We start from the raw sequence: 24,447 nt of genomic DNA, 5'->3' as shown, positions 1-24,447 counted from the left end.
ACGTAACAGGTCAAAACATATAATATCGGCAAGTAGTGAGATTAAGCTATTACAAATGATATAAGAGTCAAAACACCGAGCAATGTGCTAGTGATGACGCTGGCCTCCAAGGGAGGTGGATTATGAGATCTCACGTCAGTTGGAGAGGGGAACGAAACATTTCGTATAAGGGTATGGAAACTTCTCCCTAGTCGAAGCATTTTAAAACTGTGAGACTGACGGCTATACGTAACGAGTCAAAACCAACTATAACCGCTAGTGGTGGGATTGAGCGGTCGCGCTTTCATCCAAATTATCTTTTTTTTTCTTCTAATTTTAACTGCAAATAATTAAGAAAAAGGAAATATATAATAATAATATATATGTCTGCATGGTCAATTTTTGCTGCTATGCATGTGCTTTCTAAATTTATTGCTAATTTTCTATCTTTGAGAAGACAAATATGTCTGTTCCTCACCAGTGTCTTCTTCCATTATTACATACCCTAATAAAAAAATTAAAAAAAAAAAAAAATCATCAATTTTACAATTAATTAAAAATAGACATCAATCAGATTTAAGTTTCTTAATAACGTTAATATTATCATAGCCTAACATAATAACGTTAATAAGGATGAGTCTATTTATGATATATTAAACTCGAGTCCTTAAATTATATTTTGAATCTTAATAAATTTATGAGCTAAATATTATTTACAAAGGACCAAGAGTCAAACTCTCGTGGATTTCGAAATTTTTAATGTTATTTTTAAGGGCATGACACAATAGGGAAAATAATGCATGGATTAGGTTTGGACAAACATGAGGTTCCTTAAATGAGAAAATGTCGTTTTTAAGGATGTGGCAGAGATGGACTATAGAGTGTGTGTTTGAACAAAATAGTTCCAATGAGTCCTTATTACTATTGGAGATGCCAACAGTTTTTCCTATAAATAATTACAAAATACATATTATTAAAAAAATTAAATAAATGATTAATTAATCACTTGAATCATTCTCTTCCAATCTCTAGATTTACATTATTATTTTAATCTTAAGTTTAAATATTCTTTAATCGTACTTTTTACATACAATATCTCATCGACTTATGTGTATGTTTTTTTAATCTAAGTTCGGTAATGGGTGTTTAGAAAATGAGAGTTAACTTACTTCTTATAAATCTATAGATTCAAAGAGATAACCTAAGATTCCTTCTCTTTCTTTTAAAAAAAGCTGTAACATTGGAGATGAGCCAATATGGGACTCCCTCCTAGCAATTCTCCCCTCGAACAAAATACACCATATAGCCTCCCTTGAAGCTTATGGAGCCTTGAACAACTTCCCTTTAATCACGACTCAACTCCTTCTTTAGAGCCCTCTAATAAAGTACACTTGAGTCACTTTTGACTAACACTTTCGAGACTCGGAATTTTTTTATTCGACATTTGAGGATCCTATTGAGACTGTGTTAGAAATCATGAATCTCCATAATGGTATGATACAACATACCCATAATCCTCTCCTTAATTAGTCATTGTGGAATTCCCTCCCAACAAACCTGGCGATCTGGGTCGGGATAACCGGCAAGTATTTTGACCATCTCAACCTGGTAGACACTAGTCGAGGTAACGGTGTAGAAAGAAAGAGAGACATAGAAATGGAGGATTACATCATGGTTGAATAAGGAAGGGATAAGAGTTGTGAGTCAACACTTGTAAGGGGTTTGGTCTCCACTTTCACTCACAAAACACACTTCTTATGAATATGGATATCTGCCATTGTCGCCCTCTTTCCTTTCACAATTTCAAACTTCCACTCACTCTATTCCATTCTTAATGGTCCTTCACCTTATCTCTCTTCTCAGAATATTTAAATAATAAATACCTCTTTGACTTTGAGAAGACCCACCTTGACTGACTCCAACGTCACCTTCTCTCTGTGCACCCCCGACAAATAATTAATATATTTGGGCTTGGTCTTGGGCCTGGATAATAGGATCGGCCCAAGAGAATGATAATATTATCGAGGAGAATTAATGATATTGATTCATTTGAGTTATTTGGTAACACAAATAACGGTAGCTTTGTCTTCATTTGTTTTACAACGGAAAGAAAAGGAAAGCAGAGCAGCTCACTCAACAATGCCTCAAGCAAAAGGCTTATTGTTGTCCCTCAACATACAACCATATTTAGTATTTGTAATCCTTGACATGGAGACTCTCTGCCGCACCCTCGCTGAGCTTGGCATCACCCTTGTACGTTCCAAGCGTGGCCTCCGAGTTGGCCTTGCACCTTGTCAAGAAAGCAGCCCTGGCCTTCACAACATTCGACTCCTTTCCTGCCCATGCCTTCAGAGTACTCTGTTGAAGGGCACGTCCGAACGAGAAAGACAGCGACCATGGCTTCTTCCCCTTCACATTGTTCATTGCATTCAGGTTCACGGTTGCCTCCTCCTCGCTCTGCCCACCTGACAAGAAAACTATGGCAGGGACTGCTGGAGGGACGGTGCGTTGTAGAGCCCGCACAGTGTACTCAGCGATCACTTCTGGAGCAACCTTGGCAGCGTCAGATCCAGGGGTTACCATGTTGGGTTTCAACAGGGTTCCTTCGAGAAGGACGTGGTGATCGTTGAGAGCCTTGTAACAAGCAGCAAGAACACGCTCTGTCACCTCTGCGCATTTCTCAATGCTGTGAGGACCATCCACGAGAATCTCCGGCTCAACGATAGGAACAAGGCCGTTCTCCTGGCAGATGGCAGCGTATCGAGCCAGGCCATAAGCGTTCTCATTGATAGACAATTGCGAGGGCTCGGTTGGGCCAATCTTGAGGACAGCGCGCCATTTGGCGAACCTAGCACCGGCTTGGTAGTACTTTTGGCAGCGCTGAGCAAGGCCATCAAGACCCTGTGTGGTTGTCTCGCCATTAGTACCAGCAAGTTCAACGGTACCCTTGTCGACCTTGATGCCAGGCAACACGCCGCCTTCCAACAACACATCAACAAACGGCTTGCCTGCAGAAATAATCAAATTAGAAAGCTAAACATCAACACACCCAAAATCAAACGGTTTACCTGCCGCTGTCTTCTGGTACAGAGTCTCCTCATACAGGATAACTCCGCTCAGATATTGAAGGGCGCCGGGCGTGAGGAAGAGGAGTTCCCGGAGCGCACGTCGGTTCAGTTCAACATTCTCAACATTGATACTTGCTAGACGTTTGCCGATGGTACCAGTTGATTCATCAGCAGCAAGGATACCCTTTCCAGGAGTGCCAATGTAGGCAGCATTGGCAATGAGCTCATCTGCATGGACAAGAATTCCCTTTAAACCAGAGATTTATTCCCATTATTACTGTTCCCACAACCCAGAAACTAACATACAAAAACAGAGAGACAGACAGACAGACAGAGGAAACCCAATTAAGTTGCAAATTCAAAACAATGAATCATGGCTAAAATGGATCGAAAATCCTGCTTCAAACGTTGAAATGAAATCGTTATAATTAAGAAAACAGAGGATAATCGGACACAATCAAATGAAAATTCACGAGCAAATTAACTCGAGATCTCGACAGAAAAACAGAGTAATGATCAAACAGAGTGCAACCCAATTACTGAAAACAGAAGAACAATGACTCCAGATCTGAGAAACTAAACCAAAAGACAAAGATCAACGAACCCATTAAGCAGAAATGCTTATAGAATATAAGAAAAAAGGCCAAATGAAATTATGATCGGAACAGAGGAAATCAAAGAAGCAGAAATGGAAAGTGTTTGAGAAAGGGATGAATTACCCTGGAACTTGCTCTTGAAGGAAGACATTCTCAAAGGAAATGAGGATTAAACGTAGAAAATTGAAGAAACAGAGTGAAGAGATGGAAGCAGAGAGCGCAGTGAATTGAAAGGAGCTTCGCTGCTCTGCGTTTATATCAAGCAGTTTGGCAGAAACAAGAGAGAAATCATCGCCACTAGTTTTGGCGCTTTCTTTTCCCGCAAGAAAAGACGGATTTCCACATAGATCACTGCGAATTTACTATTTACCCCTCCACTCTTGGGATCCTAAGAATATTCCAGAACATCAAATAGTATTAATTCTCATTCCATATGCAACATTTACAGCCTTCATTCATTTATTTTCTTTAGTTAAAATATAATTTAAATAGATTTTTATACCTTAAAAACGTAATATAAATTATATTTATCTTCTTTTTTTCTTAATCGATAATATAATTTTTTTAAAAAAATATTATCATCGTGGATTTAATATTTACAAAATTATATAGATAGAAGGTTATAATGGGAAAATAGACAAATGTATGTGATTTCCAAAAAGGTTAAAATCTATGGGCATGGAAGGTCAAAGTTTGGAGGGACAAAAAAGAGAAAAAAAAAAACTGTGGGGGAAATGAGTGAGCCAATGGGCCACAGTTGGTTTGAGAGACCCAGGGGTTTTGCTTGTTTTGGTTATGAGTGTCGCCATTTGTAGCTCACAATTTAGACCACCTTCCGTCTGGGCTCTGGACATATGCTAGGTTGGTATCTATAGAGAGTATACCAACATGTTACGAGTGGCTACATGCACCGAGTATGATTTAATTGTGTTTCGTAAAATAGTTGAATGGCATTTGAGATGGTCTTTACAAGTCGATCGAGCATCTATTTTAAATATCTTAGTTAAACGAATATTCAGTCATTTGGTAGTGGAACTAATTAGGTTGGTTTGTTGTACTTTTAGTGAATAAGAAATTTGGTAGGAGACGTACCTAAGAGTTAGTTCATCTAAGTTAAAAAAACCAACCTAGTGATCGTGACATGTGCATGTGCCATTAGTGTGGCTCACTATTGTCTTACGACTGTATAGAAAAATATAATCGTCTTTATAAGACAATGAGGAAATGTTTGCAAATATATTAGAAAGAATGTTGTAGGCAGGTGAGTTAAAGAGTTTGATGGAAATCGAGACGTAATGAATTTGTCTTACTCTTTTAACCAAATTTCTCTTTCTCCGAAAGTGTATAACTTTCATGTAAGAGTTATATGAACGTTTCGTTCCCTCTCCAATCGATGTGGTATCTCATAATCCACTCCATTGGGGTCTAACACCCTTATTGACACAGTGGTCCATGTCTAACTAGGTTTTCACACTCTTATGAGAAATGTTTTGTTCCCCTTTTTAACCAACGTGAGATTTTACAATCCATCAATCCACTCTCTTGGAGATCCAATGTTCTTCCTGACACAGTGTCTGGTGTCTGGTTAGATTTTCAACCCTTTATAAGGGATATTTCGTTCCCCTCTTCGACCGATGTGAGATCTCACAATCCACCTCCTTGAGAGTCCAACATCCTTGATGGCACAGCGCCTCGTGTCTGGCTCTGATACCACTTGTGATAGTCCAAGCCCATCGCTACTAAATATTGTTCACTTTGACCCTTTACGTATCATCGTTAACCTCACGATTTTAAAACGCAAATGTTAGGGAGAAGTTCCCATACTCTTATAAGGAATGTTTTGTTTCTATCTCCAACCAATGTAGGATCTCGCAAATCTAACCTAGGTTGTGTTTGTGCTTAACCATACATAAGAGTCATCTTTGAATCAGACTTGAGATAAGTAATAGTATAGATTTTTATACATTGGCTTATATTATAGTAGAGTTAATAAATTAACTTTACAATACTATATACTCTTTACACCTTATATTAATTAAATTATATGTCACTTTAAGCATGCTTAAGGATGCTTTAATTGTGTGAACATGACACCTTTCTCTTTCATTAAAATTATTTTATGCCATGTTTCAACTTGGTTTTTGCACCCTATTCTATTGTTACTTGTTTAATTAACATATTCTCTTTTAATATAAAGTAATTGACAGAATCATATGCTTTATTATTGAGGGACACTATAGAAAACAACCACTCCTAGTTGTAACAAAGTCATTATATCAAATTAAGAATATAATCCTAACTTTCATAAATTAAATTAATGCAAAAATTAAAGTAAGTAAAGTATACATTTGCAATTAAATTATGGTATAAAATTATGGAAAAGTGAGTTTGATATACAAATATTTAAATCATAAAAAAATACTTTTTAATTATTATTATTTTTAATTATATTCCATTATTATTGAGCTTTAAACGTATTTAAACTCATTAGAAGAGTTGAAAAAATGGTGATTGTTAGAAGCGTGTTTTGAGAGGAGACGAATCTGGGCTTTCGTGGAAGGTTTGAGAGTCCAGAGAAATGGGCCAAAAGCCCAAATATTATTACCCAATCAATCGGCCCAATTCCCATTTCAATTTTGTTAATGCATTTATTATCATTTTAAATTACTAATTTCTTTCTTAATTGTTCGTAATAAGAAAATAATAAAATAAGCTTGAAATTTACATTTTTATTTGATAAGAATTATACAAGTTAGAATAGGAACATCCCATGTCTAAAGAAAAGCACATTCAACATACTTCCCTCTTGAGTTGAGTGAGCATAGAGAGAGAATCAATTCATCCAAATTAAAATCACACAAAAAAATAATAATTAAAATTAAAATTAAAACTAATTTTTTTTTTTTTAATTAATCTGGATTTTTACGAGCTCGAATCAACAGAGAAAACCCGGGCTTTTCTTGCTTCGTTTTCTCCTCCAGCCACAGCCGACTGTCCAATCCACGCCTCGTCCTGAACATGAACGCCGCCACCGCCGCCGTGGTCTCCGCCGCTGATTCGGGGCGGAAAAGCCAGTCGTAAACATCCCACATCATGTCAACTACCGACCCATCTAAAAAAATGGTTTGATTCCCTCGAAAATTCCACCTCAATCTCTTTACTTCAAACACCTGTTTCTTGTCGATTAACACTACCAGCCTCTGGTTGTTCAATTCCTTTCCGCCGCTGCAGCTGACCGAAATCTCGTGGAGGATACCGCTGTCGGAGAATCTAGCCTTGGTGGAGAAAACCGAATCGTAACCGGAAAACTCCTCTCTCCGAGAAACCAGAGAGAATTTGGGGAAATGGGTATCGAAATCCGGTTTCAAAATCCCCAATTTCACGAATTTCTCCCTCTGATCACCGATCAACAGCGCAATTTGGGAATCCACAGTGACAACGATGTAGAAGCCAGAAGCCGGGTCGGGTCCGGGATCAAATCGGGCGTCGGAGATGTCCCAAAAGATCGAAATGTGGGAATTGTTAGAGGATTTGAAGGATTTGAGGCCCTTGGGGGTTTGAATTGGATGGGAAACAGAGTTGATTTTGATAGTGAAGGCTTGACCCATTTGTTGGGCGGTCCAGTGGAGAAGAATGAGGAGGAGGTGGTGGTGGTGGTGGGGGGTTGAGAGGTCGGCTGTGTAAACGGAAGAAACAGAGAGAGGGAGATTATGGGAAGGGACATGGGGATGAGGGGAAGGGCCGGAGCAGTAAGAATCGGAGACTTTGACGGCGTGTTCACTGTAACAGGTGGCAATGCTTCTCCTCATGGGGAAGAAGACGAAGAAGAAGAGAGGGAAAGAGAAGGTTAAAGAAAGGAAGAGGAGAAGTGAAGATGAAAAAAGGGAGTTCTTGTTGTGCTTCTTATGGCTTCCTTCCATGTCTGCTTCTCTTCTCTTACTCTGCTTTTTCCATCTCTATTCAAACCACACGAACTTTTGCATTTTTTTTTTTTTTTTTTTTTTAAACTTAATTATCTTTTATTTTTTATTTAAAAAAAAAAAATAGATTTTTGAGAGAGGAGAGAGAGATAGAAAGGGAGAGATAATGAAATCCATGTTCTTGTCTTAAGGAAAAATAAATATGATTCTCAGACCATAAAGAATTCCTAATAATTAATATTCAAATATGTCACAAAATCCCACCTTTTATTTTCTCTGTCCTTGTCTATCAAAATTATTATGTTTATCCAAAAAAAAATAATAATAATAATAATAATTAAAAAATCTTAAAATTTCACTTTTTTATATATTATTTAAAATTTCCCTAATTTTGTATGGGAAATTAAATTGAGCAAATGTAGAAAGGTTAGGTTCCTACTTTCTCAATTGAAATGAAAAATATCAATTTTGTAATGATTTTCAACTTTTAATGTTTTTTTTTCTTTTTCCGTATATGTAAATTGTCAATTTTAATATAATAATATGAAAATCTAGGAAAAAAACATATTGCGTTAATACGATAGTGAACGTAGATTTTTTTTTTTTTTTTTTTTAACTACTCTTAGGATTCGGACAATTATAGACATTTATTTATATCTTAATAGATAATTGTTGTTAAGTAGACAACTTTTAATTTTATATAAGAAAGATGGACTTAACAAAATAAAAATATAAGATACTTCCAATTTGAGTAATAAAATATATTGAGACGTGAGTTTAATGTGACGTATATCAAATATATATATAAAAACTTCGAAATGTCATTCAATTTATAAAATTATATATTTTAGAATATTTCCAAGGAATTATAAAATCTTAAAAGTGATGCTAATTTTTTCTATTAAATTAGATTAAAAGTTCTACTTTAATTTTTTAAATTTATTATTATATTTTTTTTGGAGAAAGTAACAGAAAGCAATTTGAATTAAATAAATATGAGAAGCAAGGAGGAGGATTTAGAGGAAGAACAACGTGGTGCCACGTGGGGTCAAGTTATGGCATGATGAGAATAAATGGTTGATAGTGATATCTGGGCCCACCCAATTAAGAACGCTTCCTAAATTTTTATCTACTGCAACCGTAGACGATTATTATTATATTCTTCGAAACGTTTTTTCGAGTAAAATAATAATTAAGGTGTTTTTTTTTTTTTGTTTTTTTGTTTTTTTTTTTCCGTTTTATTCCAGAGATATTGAAACGCCGAATTTTCTGTTTGTTTTATTACCCATCTACTTCTTCCTTTAATCAATTCGCTTATTTACTGCTGAAATTCAATTATACCAAATACTCCAAATTTGGGAATTTGTTTGCTCAAATTAATATTCTAGGTGACGTGGAAATTGAATAATATAATATTAAATAATTTTGTTGTTGGTAAAATATTATATTTCTCATAAGTCCGAGAAAAAAAGGAACTTATGAACTTGTGATTATTAAACGCGCAACTATGTTAAAAATTTAAAATTTATAATATCGAGAGTTGGCTAATGAGGAAGTAATGTATAATTTAGTTCCCGAAAAAAAGTATAAACAAATTAATGAAATTTTGGTACGAGATAATGATTCCATAGAAGGAATATAAGAAAGGTAAAGGAATCCCATAAAAGATGGCTATGAAACAAAAACTCTTTTTTATACACAACATAACAAACCGACTTTGTTTTTCCAAAGGACATATAAAAGGAACTAATTTAAATGGCTCACATTATTTAAAGAACAAACAAAGTTGACCTTTACAAATCCAAAAGTCAAACTAGAGTATAGTTCGACGCCGCCATTGAGATTCTGTGTGCGGCAGTCACCGGGCAGAGACGGACTCAGCCGGAGGAAGAGGATTGTGGACTGGGCCGTGTTCGGACCAGCCCAATTTGTAATGGGCCCAAGGAATTGGGCCGCGTCCATATCATGGATCATGTTTTAATTGGGCCCTTCTTCCTATTTATAATTGTTTTTCTAAATACTTTTAATAAACCGAATAAATCCTCTCATCCAACTTCTTTTTGTTTCAAAGGCTGCATATAGTTCTAGTTTAAAATTAATTATTCTAATTAAATGAAAATTTATAAACATTTATTTTGTCGATATATATATATAGATATATTGTTAGCTTAATAACAACGTAGCTAGTTAAAATATTAATATATGTATTTTTAAACGTTAATGTTCTAATCTTCCTTTGATAGATACTCTCGATTAAAGAAATGTCGTGATTATGTATACATTTTTTTTTTAATTTAGTAATTTAAGAAAATGAACAAATAATAATCCAAGTGGATAAGACAACAATCAAATATAATATTTTAAAATACTACATATGGTGCAACATAATTGAATATTACGAACAACCTTCTAAAAAAATGGATTAAATAATATATTAATATTTGAATGGTTGGATGATTATTTAATTTCTATCTTTAGAAATTAAACTTTTCAACCCTATTGTATATAAATTTATTCCATTAGTTACCCACTTTAATAAATACATGATAATTTCAAAATATGACTTAAAGTTTAAAAATATTTAATAAAGTAAACAACTATAATAAGAGTATATTATATGAACTTAGTGATTGAGTTATGATATGTTGTTATTAATTAAATTTACAATAATGTTATTCAAAAAGTCAAATAGTGGCTCCTTTCTAGAATCTATATTTCTCAGGGTGGCCAACTATTCCGCTAGAATTAAGACAAAAAAAAATTAATAATAAAAATGGGGACCCACCACAACTATGCAAACTGGTCGGCGTCTACATCACTGTCGGTAAGATTATCGTTTCCCATTTCTAAAGCCCGCAAAGACGTCACTGATTACGTCACCGAACAAATCCACTACCCATCTCAATGGATTTAAAACTCGCGGATCCAAGATCCTTATACGGGCCGGGTGAAACCGACCCGTCATCGTCTTCGAAAAATCGCCCGATTCCCCTCCGCCGCCTCCACTGTCGGTAACTAGCGAACCCGAGGATCACCACCGCGATTCCAACGATTCCGGCCAGAATTCCGAGTCCGATCTCGAGACCCACCTTTAATTTGGCTCTCGATGGAGCTTGCCGGACCTTGAAGTATCCGGTTTTTGTTCCATCGGCCACCGCCACCACCGTTTGGACCGGGTAGTCGACCAGATAACAGAACCCGGTCGCGTTGTAGTAGAGCGAGCCCCAGCAGGAGCAATTTGTTTCACAAAAGCTCTCGCATTGGTCCTTGGTGAACCCGGTTCGGTAGCTCATTAACTCTTTGAACGGTAATTCCACTCCGCTCCTTCTCAGAACCCAGAAGTCTTTTTTTGAGACCCCATTTCCGCAAAAGTCGCCGGAATCCGCCGGAATACATTGGCCAGAGGTGTAAACCGTCCGGTTGTCCAGACATGAGCAGCCGGCGCCGGGTTCGCACAAACCGTATGAACCGCAGGGACTCGGAAGCTCACACTGCTCCGATATTGCTTCGTAAACCAAATCCCATTTGGAACCTGTTCAAAAATTAAATATATTTGTTAATTTTGTATTTTTGTTTTTAAATTTTTTAAAACTAATTTCATGAACGGTCCAGTAAAATTTTAAAAATAAAATAAAATAACGAATATTGTATAATTTAGCTTGATTTTGATGTAAACTGACGGGAAGAAAGCTTTTGAAATGGATTTTGACGAACCTTCCCAGTAGAAGCCTCTGAGATTGCCGTCGGTATCCAGCCGGAGTCGGAGGAACCCATTCGCCGGTTTCTGAAAAGTATTGAAGGCTTGCAAATCCACCGGAACGGTGCCGTTTTGATACATACCGAGATACCCATCGGAGTGTAGCTGGAGATGAATCGGTCCACCGCCGGGAATTACCTGAGCTTTTGCTTGCAATGCTCTGTGTCTATAATAAATTTGGGTCCTCCCTTCATTAAACTCTGCATACAGTCCAATAAAATCGGCCCCCAATCGGGCCGAATACGCTCTATTCGAAGAAATCAACGCCATTTCCGAGCTGAAATTCTGATTCTCCACCAGGGTATCTGCCGGAAAGTCAAAACTCTGCCACAGAACCACCGGCGGATCACGGGCGAGCTGAATTTGTAAATTCGACGAGTTCAGGAGCACCGCCCGGTCTCCGGCGGTATCAGTTGACCAAACTACCCTCCCATCCGCATCGGAAAGTACAAAACCGCCATCGAACCGGAACAGAGCACGGTCGGTCCAGGCCGGTAAGGTTGTAAGATTAACGGTCCAGATTGTCTCCGACGACGCCACGTGGAGAATCACGACGGCAAGCTGAGTTTCCTCAACTCGGAGGAAACCCAGCGAGAAGTTTCCGGTTGGATCGTTTAAGAGAGGCTGAAACGACCGGACCGCCGTGTCCGGCGAGGCTCTGAAGCCGCGAGCGAGTTCCTGCCGAGTCGCGGCCGTAGATACGGAAATGAGAAAGTGGAAAAGAGTGATAAAAAGAAGCGCCAAAACGGCACGTGAGTGAGTCGCCGCCGAGTTGGTGATCAGTCCGCACATATTTGCGACGGAACAGAAACAGAGAGACACAACGGAAAAGAAAGTGAAGAGCTAGGGAAGATATATACAAATCTAAATTAAGGCCAGTGGATGATCTCTAAGCACGATGAACCAAAAAAGGCAAAATTATATGATATTATAATATTCTCAGCTTCAAAATCTACAATCTTTATGAAAATGTTTTTTCCTTTTTTACGCACTACGAAAAATTAATTAAAAAGATGGTGGAAATGTAATGGAAACCTAAAACCAAAGTTCAAATCTAGTGCTCAAAGTTCAAATCTAGTGCTCAAAGTTCAAATCTAGTGCTCAGTGTGAGTGCCATATATTGTTCCTCGCTAAGCCCCACTTTCCAAAATGTATCATTAATTTTCTTCTGCATTCAACCTTCGAATCTCGTATCGTAAATAGATCATATGAATAAATTTCGTGGATGGTGATATAAACTAGGATTCCCTAATGACTATTTATTATGGTCATAAACTGCGAAGGTTACTCTTGAAATGTGTTGGGGGAGATCAACTGTGTTCTTATATTTAAATATTTGTTTGTTTAAATCTTTTATTCTTTTTTCTCTTTACTATTAATTTGAATTTAACGATGATGGGTTCATATTGTATCGAACATCTTGAATTTATGAGCTGTTTTGGTAGATAAATGTGGATAAAATGTCGGGTAATGGTTGGTTGTGAAACCACGGAGAGTAAACGAAAAGAAGTCAAACCAAAATTAAATGCAAAGTCAAACCCCATTTCTTCAATGTCATAACTACCCAAAAGGGAAAAAAATGGGTGAAGGGTTGGTGCCCAGTCGAACTAATTGACTCGTGATCCATGGCCGCCAACTGGTTGTCTCTCTAATTTCAAGACTGCCATTATTTTATTAAATTATTAACCATGGGAATTTAATTTTCACGTTTAAATTTAATTAAATGCGTACTACAAGTATACATTATTCATGGCTACAAAAATTAACCCTAAAAAATAATTTAATTATCAAATTTCAACATTTCTCGAGGTTTTATACAATAATTTATTATTCTTTTAATTGAAAAGAGACATTGAGAAAGAAATTAATTATGGATTTATTTTAATGCACAGTTGACCTAAATAAAGGACGTGCGCCCGATCCTCTCTCATTCATTCACATTTTTTAAAAGTCCATATGGTTGACTTTAAAATTATTATTATTTTTTATTAATTTTATCTTTTAAGAAATTATTTGAAAATGAATTTAAAGATCTGAGTATTTGACATATTATATGGTGATGCATAACACGTTTTTCTTCTCTATAAATAACATATCGCTCATATTTGATCGACCGTGCTACTTTAATTTAACGGAGAATTATCACTCCAAAATAACTAAGAAATTAATCAACAGTCATGAGATTGAAATGAAAATTAATAATTTTAAATTTAAGATAAATCATGATATAAGACTATTGTTCATTTATTTGTCGAGGGCCCATGTCGGGATCTTCAAAGGCCCAAACGTAAGACTATTATTGGGCCTAAGATTATTATCGGGCCTAAGACTATTGAAGCTGCAGGGTATAGTGGGCTTTTTATTCTGGTTTCGGCCCAGTCCAAATTCCCTCAATACAATCAATAATAATAAAAAAAAAAATTAGGAATTAGTGAAGCCCATAATAAACAATATTAAATGTTTTTTTTTTTTTTTTGTTTAATTTGAATCGTAAAATTGCAATATTGAAAATAATTAATGAATTAACCAATCAAAATTTATTTTTATTAGTGGCCAAATTCACAAAATTCATATAATTTAAACTGAAATTTTTCAGAAATTAAGGCCAAATTAAAAACTTTGTACAACATGAAAATATCAAAAGAATCTCACTTTTTCAAAAGCCTTTTTTTTCTTTCTTTCTTTGAGACCTAGCCTCTTCTTTTGCCTTTGGTATCTGATACCAAATTTTAATTAAATGAAATTATATATATATATATATGAACGAAGGGTTCATAAATATATATTTTTTTAATTTAGGAGTATTAATGATATTTTTTAAACACGACACGAAGATATTTTTATTTTTGTTTTTTTATTGGAGGTTTTAAAATAATATAAAGGTGATAATATTTTGGTATATATATTTAAGCATAAAATGAAAATAGAAATATCATTTGAAACCAATTCCCAATGCAAGAAAATGGATGGTATGCATGCATGAGTATGGCATCATCTTCTCCTTCTTTCAGTAACTTTTGTCAGAAAGACCTTTAAATTAATTAAACAGCTACAGTAATAATAATAATAATAAATAAATAAATAAATAAATAAATAAACAAATTCCGATTGTGGTATTAAACTGTTTCAAATTTGGTTGTCACGTGCGAACTCTGAGAACAAAATAAATAAATAATAAAATAAGAGAGAGAAAGGTTGAATGATTTTGGCTGTGGCGGACAGCTGTTGTCCTCCACCATGCCGCAGTCCTAAGCTTTGACTTCTTCAACTACTTTTCAATTTTATTTTATTTTTCTCCTATTTTTAAAAATATGATTTGGAATAAGTGAATATATGTCAATTATTTAAAATTGAAATGCGTAGATGAAGCAATAATAGTAATATTATTATTGTAATTATTAAAAAAGGAAGAAGGTTAAATTATATTATTATTGTAATTATTAAAAAAGGAAGAAGGTTAAATTACAAACCTAAAATGATAAACTTTATTGGGAAATTAAAATTATATATTTGGTCAACAGATATAAATTTAGGGATAGAATTTGTAATGTAATTAATTAATTTATAAGAAACAAATAAATAATAGAAATAGAAAAAAAAGGAAAGGAATTAAAGTGGGCATTGGTATTTGTAAGAATGGTGGCATTTTATAACCCCAGAACTGCTCTGTTTGGGTGTCTCCATGTGACTTGAAAACAGCAACAAACACACACTGTCTCTCGCTCTATTGAGAAGCTTAGAAAATGAACCAGAGCTCCCATGGCTTCTTCTTCTTCTTCTTCTTCTCTTTTCTCTTCATTTTCCTTCTCTTTTCCCAATCAGCCTCTGCCCGATTCCCAGCAGCCAAACAGGGTAAGACCCACATACAAAAATCCTTCCTTTTTTCTCTCTCTATATTTGATTTTCCCGGAAAATTTGCAGGTCTAGGGGAAACCCACGAGAAGCTCACCCATGGAGTGGTTCAAGCAGATTCATGGGCAGATTTCCCCCATGTAAATAAATAGCCTCAATTAGTTTATTTGTTGTTGTTCTACCAATTTTCTTGTTTGGATTTTAATGGCTTCTGATTTTGTTTTGAAGATGATAGGAGGAAGGGAGAAGGGAGAAGAAGAAGAAGAAGGATGGGAGAAGAGGAAGATGATGTTAGAAGCACACTTGGATTATGTTTACACACAGAATGTGAAGCATTGAATCAAATACTAATTTAAAGATATGTTTTATGTACACATCCAAATACTACAGGAGTTGTTGTTGTTTTTATCATTTTATTATATGATATAAACTATTATTTACAATAATTATGGTTATTTTATATCCAAACTTCAAAAAATATAAATTTACGTCTGAAATACTAATTTAGCTTTTAAACTTTCAAAAAATATAAATTTATACGTCGTATTATTATATGATTATATTTTTTGTTAATCTGATTAAAAAAATAATAATAAGTGAAAAAATAAAAAAATAAAAAAAGAAGAAAAGAAACGAATCTTAGTCAACGAAGCTACAATAATGAGGAAAAAAGGTACGAATTTTTTTGGGATAAGAGATGGGACAGAAATGATGTTGTTGGGACATAAAGAATAGCAAACAAAACAATATAGGAAAAGTAAGATTAATAAGATTTATTGTAGCTCTACTTTTCCATGTGAACGCCATGCACCAATAATCAACAATTATTATTTCCAACCCCTTAAATTAGAGATGATTATTGAAGACATTAGAACTACTTTTCATCCCTATTAACGAGTTTGTATGTTGTTTGTAGTGGTCGATAAGAAATGAATCTAAACAATGGAATAACGGTACAAACATATCAACTTTTACCTTTGCTTCATCTAAATCCCTTCAAATTCAAAGTACCGTCACAAGCTTATGTGTGAGATCCCACACTGGTTGGAGAGAAAAACGAAACATTCCTTAAGAGTGTAAAAATCTGTCTCTAGTAGACATGTTTTAAGATCGTGAGCCTAACAGAGTGTTTGGACTGCTACATTTTCCAGCCTACAGCCTACATGAGTCAAATCACTTGTTTGTTTGTCTTCTTTTCAACGCTCTAATGGCCATCCAAACAGAAAACAATTCCGCAGTTCATGATGTTGAAGACAATTATTGCGATAAATCTGCAAATAAGTATCACAATATCTGCCACGCCAAGCTTGTCTAATCAGCCAAACAAGGTGGGGACTGGGGGCAAATGATATAGGCAACAAGAAGCAAAATCCAACATCATTATAATCATATCCAGACCAGCAAGACAAGTGAACAACCCTTCTCAAAAGCTGAGAGAATCTTAAACAACTCTCCTTTACTGTGTAAATTACAAGGAAAAAAGAAAATGATGGTGAATCAAAACCACTTTGCTAGTATGACGACTTCGATGATACGAAGGCTTTGTTGATAGAGGCGCCAAGTGGCTAGGACTTGGAGTGCTCTGCCTCATATTTATATCAAACATATATTGATGTTAAGTGAAAATTCACTGAGAATCAAGACGGTAAAGATCTGAATGAAAAAGCTCATTGCATTGATGTATTCTCAACTATATATCTTTAGAAGAAAAACAAAAACAAAAAGGAATCTGGAAACTAGAAAATACCAGTATTAGAGCTACCACTCCCTATAATCTCTTGCTCAACCAATCTAACCACGAGCGAAGCACTCATATCCATACTCCCTTTCCGCATCCCCATGCCAATTGCACGAGCAGGATGCCCCCAGAGTAGTTCCAGTATTACGTTTTGCAGGGAAGCATCATACATCCGTTTCCTGTAGGTTGGACATAATGCAAATAAGCTTATATTAACAACACTCAAATTTTAAATCAAGAAAATGCCTGCAACCTCAAGCGCAACATCGATACAGATTGAGCATACTTTCAGATTAACGCCAGTAGGCACAATATCATGCATCTAAAGTGTCTGCTTTATAGGTCCTAAATGTCAGTAAAAGGAGCTTTCTATGGAGGACTAAAGGAAGAAAACGATTATGATTTAGGTGTTCCATGATTAATTCAAGTAATGACGAGTAACATCCCAAATAATGGGGAAATAATACTTGATTCTACCAAACCAATTCATAGAATAGGGCTCTATCTTTTCCTTGCTTTACCAGTCCAATGCTATAGGGTCATTCAGCACAAAACATAATTTTTCTAACGTTCCAAGTCAGTCCATCGTTCAATAAAAGAACAGGAAGGGGAAAAAAAGAGTCTACGAACAGCACATAAAAAAATCAGGGAGACCAATGGATGATAGTGAAACCAAATCAAGTCATGCAAAAGTGTAAAGATCCAGGAACATTACCTTCTTAATATCAGTTGCCAGTCCCAACTCGTGTATTGAACTTTCAGTGAAGCAACTTATGTGCACAATGGGTCCTATAGCAACTCGTTCATTTGTGCTTCCTACCTCACTACCCACTGATGGGATGGTGATATGCATTGCTCCTTTGAACATCCACTTACCCAACTCTTGACTATAAAAATCTTCAAAAAGCTCACCACATAAAACACAGGCAAATTGGTCTTCATCTGCTGGAACCATTGGCTCGTTATCTTCTTCCATCATGCTGGACTTGTCCAGAGAAGTGGCAGCGTCAAGTAGAAGTCTAGCATTTCCAGATACCCAATCAACTGAACTTGGATACCATCTTCTTGGTGCCCTACATGAATTGTTTGACTCAGTTCTTGACATGTGCCACCACAAGTGCGTATCCAACTGTTCTTCACATTTCAGTCTAAGACCGCAGATCTTACATTGAAATGGAATATCGTCAAAGAGTCCACTGATCACAGATGGATGAAATTTGCGAATAACATGTGAACTAAACTCATAGCCTATGAGGTTGTTTATCTCAGTTGTGGCAGATGGAGGTGGAGTAGTGGAGCTCTTAGCAGCAGCTTTTGAAGGTGATTCAGGTCTTATAGATGATTGACTGGAAGAGGGAATAGGGATGGAAGGAACTGGTATAGAACAAGTCACAACATCACCTGACTTCAAATTTTCAGGCTGTGAAGGCATCTGGGATGTAACGTTACTTGCTAATTCTCCTTTAGAAGCACATATGAGGCCCTTTGCAACCAATGAGCTCAAAAGGTTAGAAATTGGACTAGAATCATCGTTTACCACATTTGAAGTTTCAGTGGATGCACTATTCATAGTAGATGGAGAAGGAAGTGGATCAGATGGCAACGGTGTGTCTTCTACCTTACTCTGAGATAACTTAACCAGCGTTGATGTGCTTTCAAGAGATGGAGGACCTAATGAAGATTCGCCCACAGTCTTTGGCTCTGAGAATGTAGACTGAGTATGGGCAGGAGAAGACTGACTTGGTAGAGGAGGGTTGACGCTTGAACGGGGTTGCATATTTCCCACATCTTGGGAGCTGAAATTCTGTTGCATGCTACTGATTATTGAATGGTTGGACAAAATTCCACTTTTCATTACAGCAGCCAACAAACTACTAGTGCTTGGCTCTCCCAAAATTTCTGCAGGTAAGACTTCTAGAACTGTCCCAGCCGATGAGGGCGGTCCAAAATCGGTGTCCGGAATTGATACTGCATGCTGACTAGAAAGTTCCGACTGTGTGACTTCAGGTTTCAGTGACCGGTGCCTGGTTTGAGAAGCAGGTATAGATGAAGCTGAAGCTTGTAGGTCCTGAGGCTGTGGTTTTTGAAGGTTATCTGGCCGAATGTTGGGATGCAGGCCAAGGGCAGCATCCCGTATATGCCTTCTACGTGGGTCAAGATTAGGAAATGAAGTTTTATGGCTTTGTTTTTTATGAGCGACATGATCCACTAATGGTGAAGGGGGGCGCTGGTTCAAGGGTGGCTGTCCAGATGGTAATGCAACACTTTGTGATGGAAATCTTGGATGGCCTACAGTCCCAAGGGACCCTGAACCTCCTTTATTCAGAAACCCATGTCCTGAAGCTCCAATATTAGATGATGTGATCTGTGATCGTCCTCCCATTTGATCCACAGAAGAGTTAGCACCTGACATTGCGGTTAGAGTGGCACCATAACCTCCTGATTGAGCTGAATTCTTTCTAGGAACCCTGCCTCTCAGCCCATCCAGAGATATTGCCTCCTGGAACTGCCACATTGATGACCTTTGCTGTCCAGAATCCCCTAGTTCTCTCTGCTCAGATGATTGTGAATCAAAGGAAGCTTCCCTATCAACACTTGCCCCAGTATCCCGTATGCTTAATGGCTTATTGTCAGTACCCTGCATATCGAAACCAACTCAACAATCAATCATTTATGACATGGTCAATGATCCATAATTGCCCACCCTGAAAGATGCACTACAAGAGTGGAAAGTATGTAGCAAACGTTTTTTTCTTTTCTTTTGCTTTCTGCCAATATAACTAGTGAAGTTGTTGGTAATATAACAAGGAAAAAGTGGTCCCCATCAATTATATCCAAGCTTACCGAATTATCCGAATCCTCAGGAGTACATTGATCTTTCCCGGTGCCACTGGCGATGGCAGGTGCACCATGACCTGTCAACATAGAGTTCATTTCACCCCACATAAACTCCTCTTCCTCAGAGTTCTTCCAGTTAGTAGACAACACTCTGTTGCTGCTGCCGCTTGAAAATTTTTGCATGGGCAGTAGACGTGCACCAGTGTTTGCAGACTTGGGTGCAGGGTAATTTTCATATCCAAGCTTGTTGTTGAACCCATTTCTTTGTCCAGATAATTTCTCAGCCAAATTGTTTCCAGCTAAAGACCAAGATTTGTCTTGCCCTTCATCAACGACCCTCCTTCCAACACCTGATGTCCTTGAAAGATCAGAACCACATTCATAGTCTAGATATGCAGCGGCGACGTTCTTCTCTTGTGCCAAATCGTTTGGTGCATCTCTAAGTGGACGCTGAATATCCTGCAAAATTTATACCATTGGTGTTTGTAATGAGGGAACTGAAAAACTAATAAATAATGCGACTTTTTGGAGGAAAAGAAAAAAAACATACAAGCCCTTTAATTGGTGTGTCCGCCCACGGGCGTCCAGAACTAATTTTGGCTTGGGCGACATCCTGAGTTACAGTTGTTGCGCCAGTACCATCACTAGTCATTCCTTTCACCTTCATCACGTATAAAGATTAATCACATAAGGACAAGAAAAAGAGTAGCAAAACCATTTCACAAATTAAGATTCTTGGGTTAAGAAAAGTATAGTATAGGCAAGTACTTGGAAGATTTTCAGAAATCTATTTCTATGAAAAAGCAAAGCTGAATAGGTTATCAATTTGTGGCAACGAGAAGATTAAAGACAACAGACAACAGATTCTCAATTTATAAGGGCTGATAATCACATTTAAAAAACCAAGAATGACTTCAATTTTCAAGAAGTATAAGTGGACCACCGTAAGAATTAAAACGGAACATGGTAGTAGAACTTCACTAACCCTGCCTGACTGCTGAAGGCGTTGCCTCTCAATATACTTGGGATTTACATGGATACTATGGGGTGGACGTTGTGCCTGCAAATCTGGCTTCGAGGTTATGGTCCCAGAAGAAGAACTACCGCTAGACACGAAACCAAGTTCTTTCTCGATAATCTGCAGAGTTTGAGGAGGAAACACTCCTTTCCAGGTGCCAAAAAGATGTCTCATGCTTGTATGAACAGATGGGTCGACTTGCCTATAAGCTTTGCAAAATACCTAAAAATGATAGAAAAAACTATTCTAAATTTGGGATTGATAGGCAGTGAATACTATCATAAAATTGTTAAATTGATAGGACCCAGATTACTGGTCAAATAATGCTGGAAATGACATTCACGTCGATATCTTCATATCAGTTCAAGAAAATGAACAATGATACTGAGCCACGAGGAAGCACAACTTATGGTAGACCAGGGGTGCTCTTGGTAGGTAGAGGTACACAACAAAATCTAACCTCCGGTAGTCTTGCTGCAAAGTATTTTATGTAATCTCTTCCAATATTCTTTACAATACTGTCCAATAGATAAAGTGATGGCAGCTTCTGCTCAGTGGGAACCTGGAACATATATAAGAAATCAATATGGCATCAAGACTTCCAGATGAACAATTGACGATTGTAGGGCCAAACAAAAATGCCCCATAAAAAGAAATTGAATTCCTATCAGCAAGCATTTTGCACATGCATACACAGAAAAAAGTTGATGATTCCTTAAAACAACTTAGAGAAGTGACCTTATGTAACTATCAGCAACACTCGTAGCCAGTTATAGAGAGAAAAATAGTACAATATTTGGAGGCATATCATACTAAAACAAGAGTGCGTCAAATTTTACACAGACAGATGTGCATCGAAGTGTCTGTACTCGTAAATGGAGATAAATATCACAATACAACATTGGTTTAGATCATTAAGTGAGGGAGAAAGGTTAAATCTTAAGTGGCTTCAATGGCTAAATCATGCTTCAAGTAAGCCAATACTGCAGTTTCTTGAAATAATAAAACTAATCTCCTACAATTATACAAACAAGTTAACAGCTCAACACTTTTCCAGCAGCAAACTAGTCGTGTGCATTGTGCATTCACAGACACCAATGCAGGCCACACACATATCAAGGGAATCAAACCTCCAGCAGTCTTTAAGCATTCTAAATGCACCAAAGAAGTTGTAGAACGGTAGTTCTAATGCTCAATCATTACTCCAGAAGCATACACAAGTGCCTGACTAGATTCATTTTCACTTAACATTTAACGATATAACATAGGGTGCACACCACATCAAAACTCACTGATCCTTCTCTAGTATCATTTGATATTTCAAGCTTTACTAGGATCAGGAGAAGAAAAGAAACACCACAAGGCACTCAATAACAAGAACAGGATCAGCATGAAAGGAACACGTAAAGGATCAAAACTTCTATAACAATACAATTCAAACTTGCAACTCCATTTTTTTTTCTATCAACATACACAGTTCCACCAAAACCACAAGAACTTTATCTAATATCCTAGCTCAAACCTGCTAAAATTCCCCCAGATCAACGATCTCTCATCGAGGTGAAAGATCATTAGCCTCCTGTCAAAATGCAATCATCTGTTAACTCGGCTTGGTGCTTATATTTCAATTGGTGGTTTTATTGGGTACAATTTTTTTATCGTCCCTGACTTGTGGATTTAGAAACAGTATAATATAACCATCAATTTCAGTACACAGGGGAGTCAACCAACTAAAGAAGAGAAGCTGCATTGTTGTTTAACTAATTTTATAAATTAGATTTTCAATTAGCCCAATAAAGAACCTTATGAGAGTTGCTAATTATTCTTGCGAAGTTTCATTCGATACCAGAAGCAAGCGTGAATTGATAGCCATACCAAAACCCACGTTATTACTTACAACCTCCAATAAAAAAGCTTTTTCTAAAGAAAATCATGATGTAGTTTCAAGTACTAAGATGATAACGCATAAAGAAACATATTATAGGAGCAATTGTTATATTCCACAACCAATCTCTTGCACTATCTACAAAATAATTAAAATCGCTGTAAGACGCAAAGATTTCATTAATCCCATTACATTTACAATTTTACTTCTGCAATTCAACAAGAAAGCATTTTCTGTATTTCTTCTTTCCCTTCTACACTAATTCCCCATACAATCATATTCACACAAAATGAAAAAAAAAAAAAAAATCAATCAACGGAATGCAAAACGCTGCTACACAGTTTAAAACTGGGTTCACCTCGAGAATGTTGGCACAAATAGTGGCAGAGATCGCTTTTGCAGCCTGGAGATTTTCACCCGCGATTATGGTCAAATTCGTGATGATTGGTTTGGAATTGAAAGTCAGCTCAGCAAGGGCTGTCCTGTACTGGCTCACAAGCTCCTGATGCTGCGGCGGCTGAGGCTGATACCCCACTCGACCAGAATCACTGCTTCCCGGATCCCTATCGCTTGCTCGAAATCTGGATTGAGCGATATTGGTTCCGGAAACAACTGGTCTCTGCGGAAACGGCCGGCCATTAATGTTCCCACCGCGGTCAGCCTCATCGGCCAGTCGAAGCTTCTTCAAACCCGGTTCCCTCGTTCGATCGAAAGGTCTCCGCGAGCTCTCCATTTCCATTAGCAAACGAAATAAACCAAAACCCTAATCCTAAACCTAGTAAAATTCTAATTCTCTGTAATTACATCGTCGATACAAACGAAAAAAGGAATTGGCAAAATAAGTAGACAAGATCTCAATAGCCTTTCTTGATTTCTTCCTACCAGTGACTAGTTCGCGCAAAAGCAACATGTAGATTACAAAAACAAACCCACTGAACCCTAAAATTGTACAAGATAGAACCAGATTCAAACCCTAATCCTAAAAAGTTACAGAGAATGAAGAAGATTTACAATGATTACTAAAGAAACAAGAAAAAAGAATAACTGAAATTGGGCTGAAGAATGCTAGAACCCGGCAAAGCTTTGAAATGGGAACCAGACTGGTTCTTTATATAGAGGGACTGCGAGAACGCTTAGCCCCAGTTTGAGATGTCCGTTTTTTTTTTTTTTTTTTCTTCTTCTTCTCCTCTTAATAATATTTATTTTATAAATATAAAAATAACAAATAACAAATAATTTAGATTCATTAAAATTACCCTTTTCCGAGTTTTTATCTGCTGCGGTGACGATTCAATCAATGAAAGGCAGGCACGTGGCGGCGATAAAGCAAGATCTAGCCTATAATTTGGAATCACGAAATTCAACGAATTATTTTAATTTATGAAGTTTTAAGAATTTTAAAGGTATATTTTGTAAATTATATATATATATATATATATTTTAACTATTTTAAAAAAAATTCACAAATATTGGTAGGCATCAAATTGAAAATAAGATATATAAGGAAATAAAAAATAGAGCCAAATTTACGTTAATAAATTAATGTATTTATACATGTTAGAATGAAAGTCTCACATCTTCTAATTTAAGGTCCGTCAAAATCATGACTCAAACTAAACAATATCATACTTAAGTACTTCGTGTGTCGACACATAAAATTTTCAAGAAAAACCTAACCAATTAACTTAAATTTTATTTAGTTAAATTATAAATTTATATTTACTTAATTTAGTGAAGATAAAATTTAAAATTATATTAAATAATTCAATGAATTTTTTAAAATTTTGTTTTTTTTA

At 36.4% G+C, this 24,447-nt stretch overlaps 5 protein-coding genes across 7 annotated transcripts; 1 reads left to right on the top strand and 4 right to left on the bottom strand.

Annotated features, from left to right (window-relative positions):
- Window positions 1–1,997: 1,997 nt before the first annotated feature.
- Window positions 1,998–3,914, bottom strand: LOC111791807 (fructose-bisphosphate aldolase 6, cytosolic-like). Its single transcript, XM_023673289.1, has 3 exons — window positions 3,767–3,914; window positions 3,048–3,275; window positions 1,998–2,987 (listed from the first exon to the last, which is right to left on the bottom strand). Exons 1-3 carry the CDS (start codon window positions 3,792–3,794, stop codon window positions 2,167–2,169), a joined length of 1,077 nt encoding a protein of 358 aa, XP_023529057.1. The 5' UTR covers window positions 3,795–3,914; the 3' UTR covers window positions 1,998–2,166.
- A 2,638-nt stretch (window positions 3,915–6,552) lies between these two features.
- On the bottom strand, window positions 6,553–7,452 carry LOC111791624. Its single transcript, XM_023673030.1, has one exon. It carries the CDS (start codon window positions 7,450–7,452, stop codon window positions 6,553–6,555), a length of 900 nt encoding a protein of 299 aa, XP_023528798.1.
- Window positions 7,453–10,197: 2,745 nt separating this feature from the next.
- On the bottom strand, window positions 10,198–12,343 carry LOC111790142 (PAN domain-containing protein At5g03700). Its single transcript, XM_023670973.1, has 2 exons — window positions 11,278–12,343; window positions 10,198–11,095 (listed from the first exon to the last, which is right to left on the bottom strand). The coding sequence occupies exons 1-2, from the start codon at window positions 12,110–12,112 to the stop codon at window positions 10,440–10,442; spliced, it is 1,491 nt and encodes a 496-aa protein (XP_023526741.1). The 5' UTR covers window positions 12,113–12,343; the 3' UTR covers window positions 10,198–10,439.
- A 2,572-nt stretch (window positions 12,344–14,915) lies between these two features.
- LOC111791197 (putative phytosulfokines 6) lies at window positions 14,916–15,632 on the top strand. Its single transcript, XM_023672448.1, has 3 exons — window positions 14,916–15,172; window positions 15,242–15,312; window positions 15,401–15,632. Exons 1-3 carry the CDS (start codon window positions 15,064–15,066, stop codon window positions 15,509–15,511), a joined length of 291 nt encoding a protein of 96 aa, XP_023528216.1. The 5' UTR covers window positions 14,916–15,063; the 3' UTR covers window positions 15,512–15,632.
- Window positions 15,633–16,525: 893 nt separating this feature from the next.
- Window positions 16,526–23,814, bottom strand: LOC111790321 (flocculation protein FLO11-like). 3 transcript variants are annotated; one of them, XM_023671181.1, is made up of 8 exons: window positions 23,010–23,097; window positions 22,289–22,345; window positions 21,080–21,328; window positions 20,734–20,988; window positions 20,299–20,409; window positions 19,755–20,207; window positions 17,626–19,548; window positions 16,526–17,089 (listed from the first exon to the last, which is right to left on the bottom strand). In XM_023671181.1, exons 4-8 carry the CDS (start codon window positions 20,938–20,940, stop codon window positions 17,075–17,077), a joined length of 2,709 nt encoding a protein of 902 aa, XP_023526949.1. In that variant the 5' UTR covers window positions 20,941–20,988; window positions 21,080–21,328; window positions 22,289–22,345; window positions 23,010–23,097; the 3' UTR covers window positions 16,526–17,074. The 3 variants fall into 3 exon arrangements, with proteins under 3 accessions (XP_023526949.1, XP_023526948.1, XP_023526947.1); XM_023671180.1 differs by having other exon boundaries at window positions 21,227–21,328; XM_023671179.1 differs by lacking the exon at window positions 22,289–22,345 and having other exon boundaries at window positions 21,227–21,328; window positions 23,010–23,814.
- Window positions 23,815–24,447: the final 633 nt, after the last annotated feature.

This window comes from Cucurbita pepo, chromosome LG03 (genome assembly GCF_002806865.2).
Source record: "Cucurbita pepo subsp. pepo cultivar mu-cu-16 chromosome LG03, ASM280686v2, whole genome shotgun sequence".
Classification (NCBI taxonomy): Eukaryota; Viridiplantae; Streptophyta; class Magnoliopsida; order Cucurbitales; family Cucurbitaceae; genus Cucurbita; species Cucurbita pepo.
The sequence above is the reverse complement of the archived record's forward strand: the minus strand, read 5'-3'. Positions and strand labels throughout refer to the sequence as shown.

Excerpts from the sequence above, each read along its gene's own strand:
- LOC111791807 (XM_023673289.1), bottom strand. The coding sequence starts at position 3,794 with ATGTCTTCCTTCAAGAGCAAGTTCCAGG. Across the intron at positions 3,276-3,766 it reads CTTCAAGAGCAAGTTCCAGG|ATGAGCTCATTGCCAATGCT; the intron begins GTAATTCATCCC and ends TTGTCCATGCAG. Across the intron at positions 2,988-3,047 it reads GTACCAGAAGACAGCGGCAG|GCAAGCCGTTTGTTGATGTG; the intron begins GTAAACCGTTTG and ends TTATTTCTGCAG.
- LOC111791197 (XM_023672448.1), top strand. The coding sequence starts at position 15,064 with ATGAACCAGAGCTCCCATGGCTTCTTCTTCTTCTTCTTCTTCTCTTTT. Across the intron at positions 15,173-15,241 it reads ATTCCCAGCAGCCAAACAGG|GTCTAGGGGAAACCCACGAG; the intron begins GTAAGACCCACA and ends GAAAATTTGCAG. Across the intron at positions 15,313-15,400 it reads CATGGGCAGATTTCCCCCAT|ATGATAGGAGGAAGGGAGAA; the intron begins GTAAATAAATAG and ends TTTGTTTTGAAG.
- LOC111790321 (XM_023671179.1), bottom strand. The coding sequence starts at position 23,390 with ATGGAAATGGAGAGCTCGCGGAGACCTTTCGATCGAACGAGGGAACCG. Across the intron at positions 20,410-20,733 it reads GCCTTCAGCAGTCAGGCAGG|GTGAAAGGAATGACTAGTGA; the intron begins GTTAGTGAAGTT and ends TACGTGATGAAG. Across the intron at positions 20,208-20,298 it reads ACACACCAATTAAAGGGCTT|GATATTCAGCGTCCACTTAG; the intron begins GTATGTTTTTTT and ends TAAATTTTGCAG.
- LOC111790142 (XM_023670973.1), bottom strand. The coding sequence starts at position 12,112 with ATGTGCGGACTGATCACCAACTCGGCGGCGACTCACTCACGTGCCGTT. Across the intron at positions 11,096-11,277 it reads CAGAGGCTTCTACTGGGAAG|GTTCCAAATGGGATTTGGTT; the intron begins GTTCGTCAAAAT and ends ATTTTTGAACAG.
- LOC111791624 (XM_023673030.1), bottom strand. The coding sequence starts at position 7,452 with ATGAGGAGAAGCATTGCCACCTGTTACAGTGAACACGCCGTCAAAGTC.